We start from the raw sequence: 16403 nt of genomic DNA on the forward strand, positions 1-16403 counted from the left end.
GTATAACGACGTCCTGTTATAATACAGTTCGTTGAGTTTTTGGAAAAATAAGAATAGATAACTTTTAATTTTGTCTGGTTTTGCTATGAGTTTCCAATATTCCGAATATAAAAAATGAAACTATTCCGGAATAACTTGTTCAATTCTTTCAAAATTTGGCTCTTTTTTTGTGAGCATTTAGTACTCTTACTGTCTTTCCTGCTATTTTTTCAGAAATTTTGAAAGTTCTCCCATCAAACGGAGCACGTACTCTATTCAGTCTAGACTATCTTCATGTTATTGCTATTACTTCATTTTGAATGCAGATTACTGTAGTTAAGTGCTTTCCATGGCAACATGTCTCTTTCTCTCTCTATAATCAGTAATTATGAGAAATCAGGCTAATCAGTGAAACTGTTGGATCTCTTCTCCCCTCTATTTCCATCTCTTCTCATTTTCTTTTCATTCGGAAAAACCGGATATCTTTGTCTCCTTCTGGTCTTCTTCTCATCTGAATTCCATCGGTTTCGGTTATCGGTGTGACCGATTCGGTCCTTTTCGTTTATTTTATGATTTTTCCTGAAAAATCTGGGAGCTTTCATGTTTTTTTCGTCTAATCAGACTGAAGACTGACTGGTCGGAAATAGAAACTTTATCATAAAGATAAGAGAGAGACAAATTGAAATTTTATCTTTATGGCCGGTTTCAAATTAATTGGAAACGGAAAACCGGGAAAATAAACATCTTTTCGACACAGTTTCCCTTACGAAATGAGACTAAAAGTTCATTTTATTAGAACAATTGATATGATAATGGAGCAAATTAAAAATCAAATTAAAAAGAAATAATTGTTACTGAATTCTGACCCAGTGAGGAAGTTGATTGGCCAGAAATCATAGAAGTTCAAATACTAAATTCTTCAATGAAGTAAATTGTTTTCAGAAATTTGTCTGTTTGTTTCGCATATTAGTTTTCTAATTTTGACTGTCTCACAGCAAAAATCTTACAATTCGTCGAGTTAAAGGAACAGTTTTTTTTGTACAAAATACAATTTTATACCCTGAAAAATCTTGGTTTACTCTGAATACCATACGAAAAGTGACTACAGTAATTTTGAACTGAAAATCACAAATGCATTTGAATTTTGATGTTACTGTATGTTTTCGCTTTTGATTCAGAGACCGAAATTCTAGTTGACTGGGGCGCCGTTGACGCGTTTTTATTTAAAAAAAGAAAAAGAAAATTTAAGCTGTCTGGCGCGTCCATGCCGCGTTTTCACTGGCGTGTCTTTGGCGCGTTTTTCCCTCGGAAATTGAAACTTTTGCACTGCTTCCTGGCGCGCCTTTGTCGCAATTTTCTGATATCAGGAAATTGGAACCAATATATCGTATACCTGTGTTTCAGGATAAGCAACTCTGAAAAATATTTCATTGAAACTTGTCTGACACCCATCTCATTTCCAGTTTCACTTCCGGAGCCCCGTTCCTTTATTCTCAGAATCCATCTCATTCCCATCCGCTACCATATCCATTTCAATTCAATCCCTCCCCTCAATTCATCGTGCTCCTCCTCCTCCTCTCAAATCTATACATATTATTGGTTGGGACACCCACCACCCGTCGGAAAATGTGCCCGTGTTGGTGGTCGTTTTGGTCGTCGGCAAGTTTCCGGAAAGCCGGCCGATGGTGGGGGGCCTTCCATCCAAATCCAATCGTCTTCTGTCCCGTCGCACACTCTTTTTACTCTTCGGCCTTCTTTCCTCTTCCTTTCCTCCTCCATTTCCTATTTTCGCCTTCTTCTTCTTATTCTTATTCGTCTTTTTCACTTTTTTTTCATCTGTCCAGAATATTCCGGTTAGGTTTTACTGTCAAACCAATTCTGGTAAAAAACTTGTAAAAAATGAAACACAAATAGTCTAGAAGTCGTCAGTTGTAATCTGAAATGATAGATGAAGGCCACCTTCGGAAAGCTTTTTTCGAACTTTTTTTCTCATGTTACAATTCAAAAGCTTCACGGTGTCGGTCTGTCTTTTCATTTTTCTTGGTTTAAAGAGAAATTTCTGTTTGAAATTCCGATCTGGTGCGCTTTTGGCGCGTTTTGAAATGAAGTTCACCTTCAGAATGGTAAATCTTGAATGAAAATGGAATCAGGCGTGCCTTTGGCGCGTTTTGAGCCAAATTTTTAAATTTTCTCAACGTTCTGTCGTTCCTTCGACGCGTTTTGGACTAAAAATGTGATATTTTTGAGCAAAATCTCAGCTGAAACGCAGCTTGAGTGTCACATTTTTTCGATTTTTTCATCATTTTCATCTGACGCATCTTTGGCGCGGTTTCGAGCCAATTTTCGATTTTCTGACGATTCCTACCTACAGTAACCCAATCCATCCTATCACTTCCCTAAAACCTCAACCTTCCTACAGTAATCTCCGTTTTTTTCCATATTTTTTATAAAATCGAACGTGTCTCCAACTACTACATTTACCAACCACTTCATCATCAATTCTCCGGAAGTTTTGCCTCAAAACACCATTTGTGCTCTCTCTGTCTCTCCGTGTGCTTCTCCGCTTTCCGTCATTACCAAGTCTCCTCCGGAAGACGTTCCGCCTCCTTCTTCTTCTTCTCATTCCGCCTTGACAATTTCATTCGATTTCACGTCGTCTTTCTTTCTCGTTTCCGGCAGTCTGTCCGTCGGTTTGACGGAGTCGTCAGCCGGCCAACGAGACAGTGTTCGCGATGAAGAGACGCAGAGAATCTGATGTGAAATACAAGGAAATGAGTAGAGTTTTCAGACATTCAGAAGGTTCTTTTTGCCGGACCGGAATTTGAGGTCGTGCACACGTTTGACTTCTTTTTTCCCTTTTTTTCGTATATGGAAACAGATGAAAAAGAAGAGGAGTCTCTGGACAATGGTTCATTTGCACTTATGTTTCCATGGAATATTCCACTTCGTAACATTCAAATTTATTTATTTTTTCCCTCGTCAGCACATCATCCGGAAATAGATCCAACTCTCGTCTTTCTTGGAGTTTCAATACCCGACGAATCTCGATTTCATCAACGAGAGTGCTACTCCCATTCGAACTTTGAGTGTAGGTCGACTTTTCCAAATTTACATTTTTCGGAGGGAGCTAAAAAAGAGGAAAGTACAACAGATTGGCTCCGATTAGATTGTTTCGTTCTTGGTGGAAATTCTGAATATGTTATATTCTATCTTTTTGAAAACTTATAGGCCTATCTATCTACTACGAAACAAACGAATAGGAAAACTTTTTCCGGAATATAAATCGAGGGAAAAAACCTTTTTTCCGGACGTGAATGGCCTCATTAGAAATTCTATTTTCTATTCTCAGAGAATACCTCTCCCAAGATACTTTAGTGTATTGGTGTATTGGAATCTTGAGGTAGCTGTTTTTGAAGATTTTAGTTATCAAGAAACATGGAAATCCAGATTCTAGAACGTGGATTATCTTGTAATCTATGATTTCAGAAAATGTTACCAAAATTCTTTTTTTCCAACTAAAAACTGGAAGAGCAATAGTTTTTTGAGCAATACTGTAGCTCTAAAATCTTCTCACAATTCAAATTTTAGAAAAGTTTTTTAGTTTTCTCTAGTTCTGGCGCGCTTTCGACGCGTTTTGGATCGCAATTTTGACAATGAGCAAAATCTTAGCTGAAACGCGGCTTGAGTGTCTGACATGCATTTGGCGCCTTTTTAAGTCACATTTTTTCTATTTTCGTCGAATTTTTCACCATTTTCACGATCTGGCGCACCGTAGAAGCATTTTAATTGTGAATGTCCTCATTATAAATTCAATTTTCTAATCTCAGAGAAAAAAACTCTCCCAAGATACTTTAGTGTAATGGAGTCTTTTCGGAAGAATCATAAAAATCTAGATTCGTTCTGGATAGCCTACTAGGATTTGGAGCAACTATAACTTCAGAAAATGTTATCAAAGTTCTTTTTTTCCAATTGGAATCTGGAAGACCGATAGTTTTATTTGACCAACACTGTAGCTCTACAATTTTCACAGAATTCAAATACAGTTCTTTTCAGATTTCTACCCATTTTCTCCCTACCATGATACTTGTTGCATCTAAATTACAGTTCCCCCATACTCCTCAAATTTCATTTTTCTCCGTTTTCTTTTCTCATCAAAACCTGTCAATCCGATACTCATTCTCCTTCTCTCCTCCCGACCCTTCACTGAACTTTTCATCCAACTTTTTCTCAAAAAAAAGCCTCGACCCGATCTCTCCCGCGCTGAGAAAAACTGTGTTGCCGTCGGTCGGGTTGGGATGCCAAGTTTACTTTTCCTCCCACTTTTTTCCTCAATTTCTTTTCTCTAATTCTCTAGAATCTCTTCAATTATCACACTATTTTCAGTATTTGCGTAACCCCAACGGCACCGCCGGTTTTCCGTTCTTCTCCCATTTGTTTGCCATTTACTGTAAGAGCTCGGGAGTTTTGTTAGTAAAATCGAGGGGAGAGAGAAAAAAAACGAGAAGAGTGAAATGGTGACTACTGGCTTTTACTTTTCCGAAGAAAAGCTGGGGTTGACTGCTCACACACTTTGACAGTTACTACTTTACTATACTTTCCATTCGAGTTTTTATTCCGTTTGATACAGTATCGAATTTCCATTTTCTTCACTTTTTATTCAGAATTCTTTTACTCTATCCTGAAGGTTAGAATCACATTTCATCAGGTATCAAATAATACAAGCTATCGTATATTGGCTACTCTGTTCATTAATGATTCCAATTAATGATTTAATCAACAACACCATTACGAAGATATCTCTCTAGCAAATAAGAAGAACAATTTATAGTTTTGTACAGAGGCGTAGCTACTGTAATCTTTTGAAAACTTGGAACATTTTCGAAATTTGTGGATTAATACAATAATTCTGTGATACAATACCGCTCAAAAGTTTTATTAAGTTTCGCATTTTTCAGTTGAAAATGACCAACTTTGAGAGTGTGTCATAGTAAAACTAACTGTAACACAAAATACATTTTTATGGGATCACAAACCAAAAGTAGAGCTCTATTTTTGCAGTTGACAACTTTTTGTACGGAAATTCCCTAGTAAGTTACGTACCGACAAAGTAATTTCTCCCTCAAATCGTCTCATTTCAGTGCAAAATAGCGCGATTTTGAGCTGTCCACTTAAAATGATCATAACTTTCTAGAGAGTGCTTGTACAAAAAAGTTGTCTACGAAAATGAAGCTTAGAGTGATTTTTGAGCTGTCGTCTTAAAATAATTAACTCTCTAGGGAATGTCCGTACAAAAAAATTGTCAATTATAAAAATGAAGTTCTACTTTTAATCTGTATGATTCATTAAATCTGTATGATTCATTACTTGATGGGACCGTATTACCATGACACCTTCTCAAAGTTGGACAATTTCAACTGAAAACGGCTAAAGTCCATAACCTAGCTGTGAAATACTTTAAAACACCCAAAACTTAAGGTAAATTTAATTTCTCAGAGTTTCCAATTTCCCCCATTCAAATCATAAAAATCAGTCGTCTCAACAGTTTTCAGAACTATTCCAAGTTTATCAGGTTTTTCTAAGCATCAAGTGTCATTCATATAATGAAGTTGACTTCTTGATCAGTGAGCACACTTTCTCTTTAAAAAAACAATATTTTCTACCTATTTGTGTCCTTTTTCTCAAACTAATCATCCACACTCTTCACTTCTGAGCTCTCCCGTTCTTCCATTGCTCCACCTTTTCGATTAAAAAATCGAAACCAAATCCGGCAACGCCTACATTCTCTCTCCAAATCATTGGCTTTTTCTTGAATAGATGATATTGAATGAATTCAAGTCCTAATCAACAAGAAACAAAAACGAATATGCTGAAAAAAGTTAAATCAAATCACTTTTATCATTCAAGTGTTGTGTTAAACGTCTTCCTCATTTCTTCCATTCGATCCGCCGGTCGTCCCGAATCCAGTCTTCCTCTCTGCGTCTCTTCATCTTCCATACTATTCCCCGACTGAAAGAGTGTCTGTTCAGTTCGGATATCCGCAATCCGGATTTCGTGTTCTTCTTCCCTTCACCCCCTCCGCTTCTTCCCTTTTCGGGCGGCGCGGATCAACGGCTTCTTATCTGATATGATTCGGAAGACAGAAAATGTTGTAGAAGGGGAAGGAGAAGAAGCCAACCGGCCACAGTCAATGTATCTCCCGCTGTGTTTAGGTCTTAGAGGAAACGATATATTATGGGCCAGTTTTCATGGATTCCCGGCTAAAGTTGCCGATTTTTGTTGCTTTTTCTCTTTTTCTGTTTTTGAGACAGATGATCCCTTCTTGCAAAGAAACTGAAAAGATGATATTGAGAATAGGATTATGAAGAGAAAGTTTTAGATAAACTTGAGAAGTCAACATAGCTGAGTTTCCAATTAAATGGGGCTAAAATGTATTCTAGGTTTACGAAAAATCTAGCTTCATCTTCCAATTGTTCTTTGCTGGAGTGAGTTCCAGTTTTCTCATCTTGTGTCAGAAATGACTCTGTCTGAATGATTTTCAGAACCCCAAAATAAAAACGGTACTAAAATATTTCGAACATTCAATAATAATTGTTTTTTGAAAGGCTTTTAGATTTCAAAATTCAGTAATAGAAATCGCAGTTTTCCCTGTAGTCTTAATCCGCCTCCTCAATTTTGGGATCACTGAAAACCCCTGGAATCTGAAATTTCCCCCTTCCAACTCCGACTCGAAATACGGTTTTGTGAGTCAACACCATAAGTAACCAAATCCTTTTTTCTCCTTTTTTCTCCTTCTTCACCGGAAAAAATAGAGCTTCATCTTCTCCTTCTTCTTGTCTTCATCTCTTCTCCTTTTTTTCCTCTTCACTTCATCTCGATTCTCTTTTCCGTACAACTACCGGTTTCTTTCTCCATTTTCTCCTGTTGATTCTCCTTCTAGAAATGCGAATTTCCAGATGAAACTTGTCTTACTGTAGTTTATTATCAGATGAGATTACGAACGATCCCCCCGCATCGTCTTCTTCGTTTCTCCTTTTTCCGTTTTAGACAGAATAAGTGTAAACTTTTTATTACATACAGAAGGGGAGGAAGAGACTAACCATGTCAATGTACACTTTTCGACTGGAAAACGGAAAAGTCTTTCTGATAGATTTATAGCTTCTTGTGTCTTGATTGAAGTTTGGTCTCAGTTTATCAGGAATACACTTTATTTCGGAATCACGCAACATTCATTTATCAGATTTTTAGAGTAAAGCTGTGCTCAACAATTGTGTTCTAGAAATTTTTGTAAGCATTGATTTATAATTCAATTTTTGGCTGTGATCTTCATATTTTCCTCATTATTATCTATTAAAACTGATTACTAATATTGAGCTAGATTAGAACTCAAATATACACCACATTTACCCGTAATCTATCTCTTATCTGATGGCCCATTCACTATAGTTTTCAACCTTCAATTATCATACATTTCTCTTTTCTCAATATTCTGATTCTAAGCTTCAATATGCTTAAGATTCTTAACTCCCTCTCTTTTTGTTTTTTCTTATCCCTAAATCCCGAATAATTCGTCATCTTTTTCTTTTCAGATGGCGTTTCAGCCGGCGTTCAACGCCCGACTGATAAATGAAGTTCGAAAATATCCATGTCTTTATAATCATTCAAGACGTGGAAGTGGTGATACAATGGAACGTCAGAGACTTTGGGAATCAATTGCAAAGAACATTGATCCGAATTGTGCAGCTGAATTCGCAAAAAAGCGATGGTTGCAGTTGAGAGATCGATACAGGAAAGAGCTGAAAATTGCAATTAAGAATGGTTTTGTGACACCAGTGAGATGGTGTTATTTCAATCAACTGTCATGGTTAGATCCGTTTTTGAAGGATAATATGTAAGTTTTGTTGCTGAAATCTTTGAACGCATGAAACAATCTGAAAGTTGAACAATTATCTTCCCTTTAAAATTTTTTCGGTTCGCGCTTTTTGTACTTTCCAGTGAAATAGTCACAGGAATTTTCAGTAGTCTTGTTAAGATTATTTTGGTTTAGCTTTTGCTGTAAATTTCATGAAAAACCAATTTCCTTTTTAAAAAAGAAGTTTCCCCCTGTTTGCAACCAAACCCCTCTCTACTAACAAAACTACGAAACTAATCGATATTTAAAGTTCTAGCGGACAAGCAGCAGATGAAGGAAAGAAAACAGGAAAGACAGATTCATTTGATGAAACATCAACAACTCCATTCAGTTGGTTCGGCTTTCCCAATTTGAACGCAATGAAAGAAGAAATGGAAGATGATGATAGTGATCCAGCACTCGAATCATCTGTTCTCGATAGACTACTTGCACAAACTGCACAAAGATTGGACAGTATTTCACCAGAAATTGAGAATGATGAGTCAGGAACACAGAGTTTGGATGGAACAATTGATGTGGATGGAGTCGATGGAGAAGATGGAAATATAGAAGAAGAGGAGATGAAGCTGAAACAAGAAGAAGAAGATTTTGGAGGAGATGATGAAGAGGAGAATATTGAGAAACCCCCAATGAAGAATCAAGCAATGGCAATGTTAACAGAAGCAATCAATGCTCAAAATGTACAAAATGCTCATGTTGTTGCTCATGTACAACAGCAACAACAGAAACCATCAGTTGAAACATTAATTGCAGCAAATCAAGCAAGATTTGCTCACCACTTAGCAGCTCAATTAACTGGAATGAGCTCAATGTTGAATGGAGCAAGAAAATCAGAAAGTGCTGCAACTCCAGTTAGAGCGCCAACTCCACCACCTCCAACATCATCAACTCCGAGCAATTCAAATCATTTTCATCCATACAAAGAGACGGCGAGAAGTCGGCACCACTCGAGGCAGGCTGAGAATATGATGAGACATCATTTACAACAAGTCAGCTTTTTCCTTAAATTTATAAATACAATTTCTTCAAGTTTCTCATTTAAGGTTGGACGAGTTGCTCTCGAATGGTTGAATGATGAAGATTTACTGTACAGCAGAATAATTGGATTGAAACTTAAAAAGATGGATCCAAAGAAACGGAAGAAGGTGAGCTCACAATTTTACAACATATAACAATATTCTTTTAAAAATACTTCAAAAAAACTGATTTACTGTTGTCATTTTATTTAAAAAAATAATATTTTTTCCAGGTTCGTCACCAGATAATGTCACTACTGGAAGAAACAGATGATCATGTCGATAACGATGATTCATGTAGTTCTCATAGTCCATCAGCTCGTGACAACGACGAAGAATGCACGGTTGAACCAACTGAAAACGAGATCCCCTCGACACAATGTTAACTTTTTTCCCTCCTTATATTTTGTCTTCATTTGGTGCTTGATCGTATCAGATCCATTGTAGAAATGTTCATTAGTTGTGAGTTTTTTTCAGTCTAGTCAACGCAATCTTTCACTTTTTTCATTTATCTTCCTTTTACTTTTTTCAGATAATTGTTCAGTATCTGATTGTGTTTTTTTTCACACAAACATCCATCTTGCCTGTATATTTTGAACCACAATAAACGTGTATTTTTGAACAAAACTTCACTTTTCATTCAATATGACCGGGTAGTCTTACTACTTATTGGCCGCCAGATGAACCACTTTTCAGATTCATCCTGACTAGATTTCAGTTGTCCCTTATAAGAAGATATTTTGAGATCAAGAAGCAGCTTAATAACAAATCAGAATAACAAGATATCCAAAAAAATTGACGAACATGGCATGGTAGTTCAGAAACAAAATGAATGAATGGACACGAATAAGAAACTGACGTTATTGGGGGACTACATATCATATAAAGAATGCACCACCATATGATTCAAAACGTACCAATATCGAATTCAACATATCTATGTCTGAATCGGAATAAACAGATGCAGTGCAAGATCAACGTCATGGGTTAGCGCAGTGACAAAAAGAAGAAGAGAAGAAGAAGTTGAGAACTAAAGCGGCGTGAGGGAACTTCGGGATCTCCATGTGCGGGATCAGCTGGTCAATGCACCTTTCCATACATTCCAAGATCAACGTCATGGGTTAACGCAGTGATAAAAAGAAGAAAAAGAAAATGAAGAACTTGAGAACTAAAGCGGGGAACGAGCCCAAACTTCTTTTCGATGAAGAAATAGAAAATTCATGTTAAAGTCAATATTATAGCTTTAGCGCCGAATGATCCTAGATGGAACCATGTAGGTGGAAAGAGTTCCTATGATAGCTCTAAGATATCAGTAGAATGGAAGAATAATTTTCCCTCCCCCGTTTCTAGAAGAATTCTCCCATCCTACGGGTGACGTCACCAGGTACATCTGTGTACCTGTCTGAAAAAAGGCTTTCATGGCCTAACTGTCTGAAAAAAGGCCTGCAAGGCCTACCTGAAAAAAGTCCTGTAATTCATCATGCCCCTGTTCATAATTCCAAAGTAAGTACCTCACCTGTGCACCTACTTTTACCTAACTACCTCTTTACCGTACACCTCTTTACCGTAAGTCTAGTTACACGTACACCTGTATACCATTCGTCTACCTATTTGGAAAAAATTGTCTTCTGATATATTCTAGATCGGGAGGATTCAAACCCGCGTCTACTGAAGTAAACCTCAGCCCGGATAAGTATAGACCTCACGCAGCGTAACTGACCGTGTCTAACCGGAACCGACACAGATAAGAATGGTGGGGGAAGTTAATTGAAATGAAATTATCCTGATTTTGGATAGTTTTTATGAAATTCTGATAAACGAAAAGAAATAATCCTGATTTTGGATAGTTTTTATGAAATTCTGATAAACGAAAGAAATCATCCTGGTTTTGGAAACTTTTTATAAAATTCTGATATTCTCTAGATCGGGAGGATTCAAACCCGCGTCTACTGAAGTAAACCTCAGCCCGGATAAGTATAGACCTCACGCAGCGTAACTGACCGTGTCTAACCGGAACCGACACAGATAAGAATGGTGGGGGAAGTTAATTGAAATGAAATTATCCTGATTTTGGATAGTTTTTATGAAATTCTGATAAACGAAAAGAAATCATCCTGTTTTTGGATAGTTTTTATAAAATTCTGATATTCTCTAGATCGGGAGGATTCAAACCCGCGTCTACTGAAGTAAACCTCAGCCCGGATAAGTATAGACCTCACGCAGCGTAACTGACCGTGTCTAACCGGAACCGACACAGATAAGAATGGTGGGGGAAGTTAATTGAAATGAAATTATCCTGATTTTGGATAGTTTTTATGAAATTCTGATAAACGAAAAGAAATAATCCTGATTTTGGAAACTTTTTATGAAATTCTGATAAACGAAAAGAAATCATCCTGGTTTTGGAAACTTTTTATAAAATTCTGATATTCTCTAGATCGGGAGGATTCAAACCCGCGTCTACTGAAGTAAACCTCAGCCCGGATAAGTATAGACCTCACGCAGCGTAACTGACCGTGTCTAACCGGAACCGACACAGATAAGAATGGTGGGGGAAGTTAATTGAAATGAAATTATCCTGATTTTGGATAGTTTTTATGAAATTCTGATAAACGAAAAGAAATAATCCTGATTTTGGAAACTTTTTATGAAATTCTGATAAACGAAAAGAAATCATCCTGGTTTTGGAAACTTTTTATAAAATTCTGATATTCTCTAGATCGGGAGGATTCAAACCCGCGTCTACTGAAGTAAACCTCAGCCCGGATAAGTATAGACCTCACGCAGCGTAACTGACCGTGTCTAACCGGAACCGACACAGATAAGAATGGTGGGGGAAGTTAATTGAAATGAAATTATCCTGATTTTGGATAGTTTTTATGAAATTCTGATAAGCGAAAAGAAATAATCCTGATTTTGGAAACTTTTTATGAAATTCTGATAAACGAAAAGAAATCATCCTGTTTTTGGATAGTTTTTATGAAATTCTGATATTCTCTAGATCGGGAGGATTCAAACCCGCGTCTACTGAAGTAAACCTCAGCCCGGATAAGTATAGACCTCACGCAGCGTAACTGACCGTGTCTAACCGGAACCGACACAGATAAGAATGGTGGGGGAAGTTAATTGAAATGAAATTATCCTGATTTTGGATAGTTTTTATGAAATTCTGATAAGCGAAAAGAAATAATCCTGATTTTGGAAACTTTTTATGAAATTCTGATAAACGAAAAGAAATCATCCTGTTTTTGGATAGTTTTTATGAAATTCTGATATTCTCTAGATCGGGAGGATTCAAACCCGCGTCTACTGAAGTAAACCTCAGCCCGGATAAGTATAGACCTCACGCAGCGTAACTGACCGTGTCTAACCGGAACCGACACAGATAAGAATGGTGGGGGAAGTTAATTGAAATGAAATTATCCTGATTTTGGATAGTTTTTATGAAATTCTGATAAACGAAAAGAAATAATCCTGATTTTGGAAACTTTTTATGAAATTCTGATAAACGAAAAGAAATCATCCTGGTTTTGGATAGTTTTTATAAAATTCTGATATGCTCTAGATCGGGAGGATTCAAACCCGCGTCTACTGAAGTAAACCTCAGCCCGGATAAGTATAGACCTCACGCAGCGTAACTGACCGTGTCTAACCGGAACCGACACAGATAAGAATGGTGGGGGAAGTTAATTGAAATGAAATTATCCTGATTTTGGATAGTTTTTATGAAATTCTGATAAACGAAAATAAATCGTCCTGTTTTTGGAAACTTTTTATAAAATTCTGATATACGAAAAAAAAAATCATCCTGTTTTTGGATAGTTTTTATGAAATTCTGATATGCTCTAGATCGGGAGGATTCAAACCCGCGTCTACTGAAGTAAACCTCAGCCCGGATAAGTATAGACCTCACGCAGCGTAACTGACCGTGTCTAACCGGAACCGACACAGATAAGAATGGTGGGGGAAGTTAATTGAAATGAAATTATCCTGATTTTGGATAGTTTTTATGAAATTCTGATAAACGAAAAGAAATAATCCTGATTTTGGAAACTTTTTATGAAATTCTGATAAACGAAAAGAAATCATCCTGGTTTTGGATAGTTTTTATAAAATTCTGATATGCTCTAGATCGGGAGGATTCAAACCCGCGTCTACTGAAGTAAACCTCAGCCCGGATAAGTATAGACCTCACGCAGCGTAACTGACCGTGTCTAACCGGAACCGACACAGATAAGAATGGTGGGGGAAGTTAATTGAAATGAAATTATCCTGATTTTGGATAGTTTTTATGAAATTCTGATAAACGAAAAGAAATCATCCTGATTTTGGAAACTTTTTATGAAATTCTGATAAACGAAAAGAAATCATCCTGGTTTTGGAAACTTTTTATAAAATTCTGATATGCTCTAGATCGGGAGGATTCAAACCCGCGTCTACTGAAGTAAACCTCAGCCCGGATAAGTATAGACCTCACGCAGCGTAACTGACCGTGTCTAACCGGAACCGACACAGATAAGAATGGTGGGGGAAGTTAATTGAAATGAAATTATCCTGATTTTGGATAGTTTTTATGAAATTCTGATAAACGAAAAGAAATCATCCTGATTTTGGAAACTTTTTATGAAATTCTGATAAACGAAAAGAAATCATCCTGTTTTTGGATAGTTTTTATGAAATTCTGATATGCTCTAGATCGGGAGGATTCAAACCCGCGTCTACTGAAGTAAACCTCAGCCCGGATAAGTATAGACCTCACGCAGCGTAACTGACCGTGTCTAACCGGAACCGACACAGATAAGAATGGTGGGGGAAGTTAATTGAAATGAAATTATCCTGATTTTGGATAGTTTTTATGAAATTCTGATAAACGAAAAGAAATAATCCTGATTTTGGAAACTTTTTATGAAATTCTGATAAACGAAAAGAAATCATCCTGGTTTTGGATAGTTTTTATAAAATTCTGATATGCTCTAGATCGGGAGGATTCAAACCCGCGTCTACTGAAGTAAACCTCAGCCCGGATAAGTATAGACCTCACGCAGCGTAACTGACCGTGTCTAACCGGAACCGACACAGATAAGAATGGTGGGGGAAGTTAATTGAAATGAAATTATCCTGATTTTGGATAGTTTTTATGAAATTCTGATAAACGAAAAGAAATCATCCTGTTTTTGGATAGTTTTTATAAAATTCTGATATTCTCTAGATCGGGAGGATTCAAACCCGCGTCTACTGAAGTAAACCTCAGCCCGGATAAGTATAGACCTCACGCAGCGTAACTGACCGTGTCTAACCGGAACCGACACAGATAAGAATGGTGGGGGAAGTCAAAGTTAATGGCGAAAAAGTATCGTGATTCTAGAGGTTCGAACTCACTTTTATCAAAATGATCCGCACGGGATTCTTCCCGATCCATTGCTTTCCTGACAGTCGTATATTGCTCTCGACCATTCCGGATCCTTCACGACGGTTGGTTCCTACTCTATTCGCTCGCTGTGCTTTATCACTGAAAAAACATTAATTTGTAAACTTATTGAGCGAATAGGAAATATGAATACGAGATAAATCATGGTTGTGGGGATATATCAAAGATGATCAAAAAAGAAAAAAATAGAAGAGTCACCATCCAGTGCGGAGAGATGGTGGACGAGTGAGCCAAGAAAATGAGGTAAGGAGACTGGGGGTTAGTGGGCGGAGTCTAGTAGACATCGGCTATCTGGTCGTCTAATAAAATAGATCGTAAAAAATGATTTCTCATGAAGATAAGTGAGCAGATGGATTGTGTGAACACTAATGAGACAATAGAAAAATTCAAACGAACGTGAAATAGGATTAGCTGAGACGTCCGCCGTCTGGGGAATGACAGGTGTTCCCCCTAATGCGACCGTTCGACGTTCCAAGTTTCCCACAAAGACTGATTTCCCAGGGAGATAAGGAGGTAGATGGAAATATGTGAAGACAAATGTCCCAGACAATTCTCAAACTAGCGCAGCTGGACTGATAATATGGGTCAGGAAAAACTTAAGTTTTGTAAGACTATGAGGGTAACTCAAATAGAACTAAGAAAATCGACTAATTGTGAAATTTGGTACTTTTTTGGAATTTGTAGAAAATGGGGCTGTGGCTAGAATGTACGAAAACAAATTAACAAGGATGTCGTGGTTTGAAATATTGAAAATACCAGCCCTAGACCGTCAGTCTCGAAATCTGTAAAATGGCGTTTTCAGTGGTCTAGAAACCAAAGCAAGAGCTAAAAATCTACTAACGATAACTACTAACGATAATAACGGAGCACCTAACGTGCCGACTTTAAAGAAATGTTTTGACTTCAGTAGTCGCGGGTTTGAATCCTCCCGCTCTAGAATATATCAGAAGACATTTTTTTTCCAAATAGGTAGACGTACGGTATACAGGTGTACAGGTAACTAGGCTCACGGTAAAGAGGTGTACGGTAAAGAGGTAGTTAGGTAAAAACAGGTGCACAGGTGAGGTACTTACTTTGGAATTATGAACAGGGGCATGATGAATTACAGGACTTTTTTCAGGTAGGCTTTGCAGGCCTTTTTCAGACAGTTAGGCCATGAAAGCCTTTTTCCAGACAGGTACACAGATGCACCTGGTGACGTCACCCGTAGGATGGGAGAATTCTTCTAGAAACGGGGGAGGGAAAGTTCTTCCATTCTACTTATATCGCAATTGAAACTTACATTGCCAATAGTGAAGAAGAAGCCGAGAGGAGAGAGTTGAAGAGGGAAGGTTGATCGGAGACCCTATGAAAGCGAGAACTGATCGATCGGATGTGGTCAACGACACTAAGAGTTGGATTGACCTCGTCGTGGATTTTGTTCTATCGGGAACGTGTCACGGGGGATCGGCCACGTTTAAATGTTAGTGTTGTCACGTACTTCTTACTTTTATAGATACTGGAATGCGTGTGTCTTTTTAAAAGAAAAAATTTCACGCGATTTTCCAATAATACTTTCTCTTTTCTTCTATAATTACTTGCGTGACACCGGAATCTGAAACCCTGAAAAAAGCCATCAGTTGTCATTTTCATTCCTGTTATTCCTACCACTTCATTCTTCACAATGAATTCTGAATACAATCTCAACGTGTCTTCAAAAATTCCGATTGTCAGAGATGAGAATGGATTCCGATCGGAATGGGAGAGAATGACCACTTGTAAATTGGTAAAATGGTCTATCAGAAAATCTTACTTTTATTTGGATTTCTTCAGATAATCACTATCGGAGGTGTCTGCTGGGCTGTCTTCGTCCTCACATTTGGACTCTACAACTACTGTGCAATCAAGAAACCACCAGCACCCATTTCCTTTGATGAGGCACTTTGTGCGGTATGTTTCTATTCTCTATTCCGTTCTCGAATTCACTCTTTTTTTCCTTTTCCAGGAAGAAGAAGCTCTAATCGGAACGAAATCTCAAAAGTCGTCAAACGACACCACGACTGCAAAAAGTTCGAAGAGCATCAGGAAATAA

General features: G+C 37.6%; 1 protein-coding gene across 1 annotated transcript; it reads left to right on the forward strand.

The window, feature by feature from the left end:
- Nucleotides 1–15995: 15995 nt before the first annotated feature.
- On the forward strand, nt 15996–16403 carry GCK72_006613 (uncharacterized protein; the record flags this gene model as incomplete). The annotated part of the gene is made up of 3 exons (XM_003113593.2): nt 15996–16097; nt 16145–16261; nt 16317–16403. 3 exons carry the CDS (start codon nt 15996–15998, stop codon nt 16401–16403), a joined length of 306 nt encoding a protein of 101 aa, XP_003113641.2.

The sequence above is a fragment of the Caenorhabditis remanei genome, chromosome II, assembly GCF_010183535.1.
Source record: "Caenorhabditis remanei strain PX506 chromosome II, whole genome shotgun sequence".
NCBI lineage: Eukaryota > Metazoa > Nematoda > Chromadorea > Rhabditida > Rhabditidae > Caenorhabditis > Caenorhabditis remanei.